At 37.6% G+C, this 6,882-nt stretch overlaps 1 protein-coding gene across 1 annotated transcript in view; it reads left to right on the top strand.

The window, feature by feature from the left end:
* Positions 1–259: 259 nt before the first annotated feature.
* The window catches only part of LOC655978 (ephrin-A4), a 44,598-nt gene continuing 37,975 nt past the window's right edge, over positions 260–6,882 (top strand). Inside the window, exon 1 of the mRNA XM_008201813.3 lies at positions 260–658. Within this exon, the coding sequence (XP_008200035.1) occupies positions 498–658 (161 nt within the window). The 5' untranslated portion in view covers positions 260–497. The remainder of the gene's footprint in view (positions 659–6,882) is intronic.

The following is a 6,882-nucleotide window of genomic DNA, read 5'->3' as shown; positions in this document are numbered from 1 at the left end:
GGCATATATGCCGTCCCCATAAACAAGCTCGCATTCTGATCGAACCGGCGATTGCAGCGAGCAGCAGCCGTTGCAGGATAGCCGTGCTGTACCATCTACCTGCAGGCTTTGGGCATCGAGAGACGGAGGACGGAGCCGGCCGCCGCCACCGGCCCTCACCTGCTGATCCTCGTCGATTTTCGTCGAGAAGCGACGACCGGAGGCCGAGGGCCGACCAACTGCCGCGTTGCCGATCAGCGCACCACGCCGGCGAGGCCGAGTCCAAGAGAAATAGAGAGTAAAGAGTAGAGAGTAGAACGCGTTGGGCCGTTGGAGGAAGAAATCACGTCCGCGAGCACTTCGGCACTTCCACGTCGCGATTCGAACATGTGCCGGGACAATGAGAGTTTCTGGTGGCGGTCGGCCGGTGATTGTTGAGAATGACGACAACCCCTCCATGGTAGAAGGGTGGTCTTGGTGTTCAGTGCAAGAGTGCGTTTTGGTGGCCGGCGCGCGAAATGGCCGTGTTAATAAAGAAGTGCAGTTTGATCTTGCCGGGGTTTAGAACAACCTCCTGCCTGACCGTTGTGTTGCTCGTCTGCATGGAGACCGTCTTCTTGTGCACGCAGTCCACCTGCTCAAAAACATTCCAGGTTCACTGGAATACCAGCGATAGCATGTAAGTCCATTGTTTTGCGAAAATTATCAATTTGGATAGGACGAGGGGTCCGTTATTCGGCCGCTGGCGACGTTACCTCTAGCTGTTAATTTCAAGAGTACAAATTTGCTAACATAAATTAATACTGCGTATTGCGGAATGGCTTCATTGTTCTGGTTGTGCCTTCGAGTTGCGAAGAACAATCAGGGGAAGCGGTCAATCAAATGGGGTGTGTGGAAGGCTCCAGACTGGCAGTCGCGGAAATCGCCTTTTTACACAACCGGCGAATCTTCAAACTGAAGAACATCTTGAAAGAATGCAGGTTTTGACATCTTACAACACGTGTTTTACGGGCGACACGCAAAAAGCTGCATAGTAATGAATTCGGAGAACATCCAGGTAGCTTTTTGTCCTGGTGGCCAGGGTGAAATTGAAAGTGTTGAATATCACAGTGCGGTTGAATTTCGTCGAGGATGTCTTTGTCCGAAAGTTGACTGAACCGAGAAAAACTATTCTTTCTCATTGATGGCGATAAAAACGTTTTGTCAAGTGCTCATTTAATAATAAAGCGCGAAATCCACTTAGACATTCAAGTTTTTCTTGTTCTCAGGCGCGACTCTGCATAATTTCGCGTTTAAACTTGGCCAAATTTAATCCAATTGATGTGGGTTATTCGATTCGATTTTCAGCGTTCAAATCACGCGCTAACATCTATATTCAATTCCTCAGACTAAATGTTATTTAAATTTCTTGATCTGTCTGAATCGATGCCTCTAGTCAATCTTAATTTATACCGTACCAAAACGAAATTTGACATTTAGCCTCAAATTTGCATAAATACGTTAAGGAAATGTATCATTTCGAGAAATTATAACCCCACCATTTACAATTTTGCATTAAATAAACACCGAAAACCCAATTCGCTGCCGGCTTTTTCTTATAATCACCACTCAACCCAGCCCTATCCCATGCAAATTATTCATTTCGCTAATTCTAGACGCCGTTCCACCGCAACATTTTTTTAATAAAACTTTTTGCGGTATTTTCAAATCACCAGCTTTCTGCTGCCAATGCACTATTTTAAGACAGACTATTTTGCCGTTATTGTTTGTTGATTTAGGCGATTTTAATGTTGTTCCCATATCTGAAGGAGTAATTTTAGATAATCCGAATGTTTATACCGTCACTAATGGACATTTTATAGGACCACTCCTGCGATTTTTGTCACACAAATGAATATAATCTTTATGCTATTTTCGATCAGTTTATTAGTAACCATAAAATACTTTGACAGATAATGGGTTTTCCATTCATTGCAACAAAAATCGATCTGACTACGATTCGGCAACTTTTTTGCATATCTTTGCAGGACCCAAGTTTAACAACATTTTATCATTAATAATAAATAATAATTATTCGTATTTTATGGAAGGCTGATTCCGATCCTCTGTATGAATTAAAGCGATTTTCAACTTTTTATCCTCAGCAGTAAATGCTACGGAATCATAATTTACGAGGATAATCTCTAGAACTTGCCAACTTCTTATTTAATTTAGACATGTCTAGTACTAAGTCTGTTTGATCAACAATGTATTCTGGGCTGCACATTTATTCCTGCATTTTGGATTAAAACAGCGTAAAGATTTCCTGTAGGTACAAACCACAACACGCGAACATTACACAAAGCGATTTTTTGCCATTAAAATTATTACAATTTTATTTCTTGTTGCAACAATTGCTTTCAATTTGAATCGACTAGCAGACTAGTCTTGGAGGCGATTTTTATCAGCGGCTTAATACTTCATTATCATTTGTAAACAAATAATAGTGCGTTGTTAGTCGACTGCTTATCTCATTCATTGTAACCGATTATTAATTAAAATAGTTGTTGTGCTGGGGATGACCCGGTGCGGAGCTGTTTATCTTAGGATTTAGCGCTGAAATATCGATTTTAAATTATGAAGTGCCGATTCGTCAAATTATTTACCGGGCGGGCAGGTCGAACAGTCATGAGATGTGGGTTAAAACAGAGTTCGTGAGTTAGCTTTCTCCACCAAGAGCTCGGTTATCGGCAAGAGAACATTGTTGATATCTGATCAATTGCCGTCAAGAATTTCGTCATTATTTAAATATAGACTTTCAAATTGCAGGGAAGTGTCCTTGTAATTTTTCACAGCACGTTTGGAGTGACGGCTGATTTCTGAATTTCTTTGTTCATGTTGGGACTATTGTATATGATTGTTTGAAATAAAGGGAATTTGAGATATTTGCAGGTAAAATTCTTCAATTAAAATCCAAACCCGAACCAGTGAATTCCTGAATACTCGAAAATGAGCGGAACACGCAGATAATTGTATTAAATTTTCGTTTATTATTCAGATAAATAAAGAGCAGCGTGGACTATAAAATTTACTCTATAATTTCGAATTCTAACCACAATAAATTTCTAAAATTATCAAATTAGGAGTATTATGTAGAGAGTGATCCTCAATAACGTTTTCAGTGAATTGAAACCCGACATGAAACATTTAATATCTCCCAACCGTTGAATTTACCTCATAATTAAAATTAAATTACTACCTGATGGCAGCAGGAATTAGGCCGAATGGGAGACAAAATCCCCGGAAACTGATGCCAACAATCTGAAAAACATAATTCAGCTGATGCTGGGCATTAACAGGTATTCCGAACGAGAGCTTAAATTTAATAAAAACTCTCGATACAAAGTTGTTTGTTTCAATTCAGTCAATTAAGATTTGCGAGAATTATAGCTATGCGAAATAATACATTTTTTAAATATGGTGCTGGTATTTATTACAGGCACAGTTGTTAAATACAAAATGTGAGATATGTGAAGCTTACGTTATTAGAGTTCTTTGTTCGTGTCCGCGCCCGCGACCATAAGGCCTTCTAGGTATATATTTCTATAGTTATGACGAGTTGCAAGCGGTCCCTTTCAATGGAAACAACTTTCCACCTCCTCATGATTAATAGCGTATTAATTATCTTCAGAGTTTGTAATATTGAATAAAATTTGACCGCAATGGCTCGAGAACAAATGTTTCCAATATGTATTGTCTCCAACTTCCATCTATTTTCTAGATAAAACTGTTCAAATCGTACAGATTTTAGTTCTTTTATTATATGAAACGTAAGCTTTGCGCTGTTTGAACCGTATCAAAAATCAGTTTCATCACTTAAATTTTTCAGCTAAAAATCGATTTATTCCATCCATCCACCTCCAAATCTGGAGTAATTAAATAATAGCTTTTTGAATTCTTTGTCATTTGCGATTATGTCTCCATGTTCGTGCTGCTTTTTGTTATATTGTAATGAGCTTCGCAGTTATTTTTTTATTATCTTTATTTTATCTTTTGACGCCATTTGTGTATTGATTATGACAGGGAACAGCAAATGGCGTAGTAACATAACTCTCCAACCTTTTGCAACGAATTTTAGCTTCCGCCCTTATGTTTACTGACCATCTAGTCCATTTGACCTTTCTAATAGCAAAAAGTCAAAGGTAGTTTGTCACAAATACACAGTCGTCGAGCATCTTCTATTATTCCCCTTTGGAAATATCAGACGCTTTAAATGAATTCATAAAGTTCGAAAGGAGCTTTTCCATCGCGGAAATAACATAAATTGAGCAAAGTCCTGAACGAACGAACAAATCGGTTGTTACGCGAATAATTTTAATTGTTGAGCATTTGTTGAGTATTCATACGTATACGGCGATGCCATTAATATGATAGGGACTTGTTTGCAAATCAGCTTTTGAGCTCAAATCGACTCACGATGATGCTCCGGGGAACAGACGTCTAAAAGATGACGTGACCAGATCCCACCTTCTCGAGATGCACACACAAATGCGAACAAAGCCAATCGAATCGCAAAATTGTTCTTAATGTACGCAGGGCATGCACCGTCAATTGGATTAATTTGTGCATTAAAAGTGCGGGAAAAAGTGACCAAGGCGTGTGATTCGCATAAGCAGCCCGCGGGGCGAGTCTTCGCGAAATCCGGAACATTGCCGGAATAATAGAGTTTAATTTCTCATTACGAGTGGAGAAAACCCGGTTAGACCGCGGTGCAGCCGAATACAGACCATTTGTAATTCGTCGGATCGGATTCACTGGCGAGGCATTTTGATCGACTGAATAAACATCCAGGCTGTAACTTGCTGGGAAAACTGCAAGAAATTCTTGTTTGTTTTCAGATTCCGACGGCTGACAATTCGGAGAGACAATGACGATTTTCATCCACAAATATTTTCCTCCGTTCGGAAGAAGTGTTGAAATTATGTTTGACTTTCACATTGCGGCCTTTCCAAATATTTAATTTCATGTCGGCCCGCTATTTTTCCATTTAAAATCAATAACGCGCGCATTTTTTACACACTTCCAATTTTCTCTAATAAAACCAATTTTTCAAATAATACTGTTATTTTCATCTAGGTGACACTCGAAATGATTTAACGTTTTTATCGCTTCATTTAACCATTTTTTATCCAATTTGCATCGCCGCTTCGGTCGAATACAATAACCATTTTCATATTACAGCTTACGTCGATAAATTACGATTCATTTGCAGTCATGAATAAAAGAAGCTCTTAAACATATACATTTTGATTTGCGTGATTTTTTTCAAATTAAGCCATTTACAAAATTTATTTCATACACCCTGGAATCAAATAAATAATAAAAGTAAATATTTAAATGCCATTTTCATGTCGTGTCTAAAATTTCACTTTGCGCCGAAACTAAACGTCAAAATTTAGCTATCGCTGGCGATTCTAATGTTTTAAGCATGCATAAGTGGATAAAATATAGAGGAATTCCATTTAGATTTTGAATTTATTTATTCATTACAAGTCTCCGGTTAGTATTTGCTACGCTTTGTATGAATCAGTACCAGATACAACAATACAAAATAACAATGATGCGGTATAAAGCCAAAAGCTACGAGCTATTGTTTTTAGATAAAAATACCTCTTAAAAGGATGCACTGATTTTTCAGACACCATTATGGTCGCGTGCAGCTTTTAATTTTTGATTTATGTCATGTTAACACCTTTTATCTTAAACTTTTTTAATTTCTTTTAAGCCTAACAGGAGAAAACTCGACCTGGCATACTTTTTTAAAATAAGCACTAAAAGCATACGTGTACACTGTTAAAGTGTGAGCGTGAGATAAATCAAAGATAATAATGAAAAAATGCTTAGTCAGTGTTGTAGTGTATGTAGCTATTTTCGTTCGATAAAAAAGTTGGAATAACACTTGTTACAATATGAAGTTTGTGAATTTACTCTTCCAGTGCAAAGTTTTTAAATGTAATTAAGTGTAAGTTTAGTTTCAAGTTGATTCTGAAAACAAATGAAACAAGTACCTATGTATTGCAATTTTACGGAAGTAGGCCAGCGAACACAAACTGAATCAACTTGTGCAGTAGGGAGAATATTAATTAGTGACACTTTTATTTATTTGGGAGTTGTTGTGTGTTTGATGTAGTTCAATTAATTATTTAACGAGAAGAAAAACGTAAAAGGTATTTCACTATTTGAGAAAATTTTTCACTCCACAAAGAAGCTAACTAATATCGAGTGGTTTAAATGTAGTTTCGAGGTGAGTGGAATGGTAAAGAAATTCCCATTTTATGAAAAGTTGTTCAAAGAGAGTGTGTGCAAGATATCTTACATCTTAGACACACAGAGGTAGCGGTATTTCATCTATTTTAAAAAGGAAGTGATGCTTATGGTACGCAATTACCCTGGAGACATGTGGAAGTAATTTAATTAAGTGGAGAATTATAAGCTTTCCAGCTTTGAGCTGGTCAAGCGTCGATTATTGGCTGGAGGGTGAAATTTAACTTAATAATGTAGTCAGTAAAATATTCAATGATTCTATTAGTCTTTATTGACAATCGACAAAAAATTAGAGGAGTAGTAAGCGAAGTTGATGGTGCATTATTGGGCTTGCATTAATTATGAAATTTCAAATGACTTGGTTGTAGAATCAAATATTGACCGGCTCTGGATTATCGACTGGGGTTTGTCAGCTCGGTAGAGTTATTTATTTAGAGCAGTGTGGCATTTGTATTAGACCAGAAATAGCGCTAGTATCTAGTACAAAAAGCAAAAGAGTCTAACAATGAATTTGGGCCAGTTTGCCGTTGCGTGCCTTTAATCTTGCAGGTAATATGTCTAACAATGTTCCGCGATAAAACTTTTCCTATCGTGATTGAA

This window comes from Tribolium castaneum, chromosome 10, assembly GCF_031307605.1.
Source record: "Tribolium castaneum strain GA2 chromosome 10, icTriCast1.1, whole genome shotgun sequence".
In the NCBI taxonomy this organism is placed as follows: Eukaryota; Metazoa; Arthropoda; class Insecta; order Coleoptera; family Tenebrionidae; genus Tribolium; species Tribolium castaneum.
Note: the sequence above shows the minus strand (reverse complement) of the source record. Positions and strands in the feature narration are given on the sequence as shown.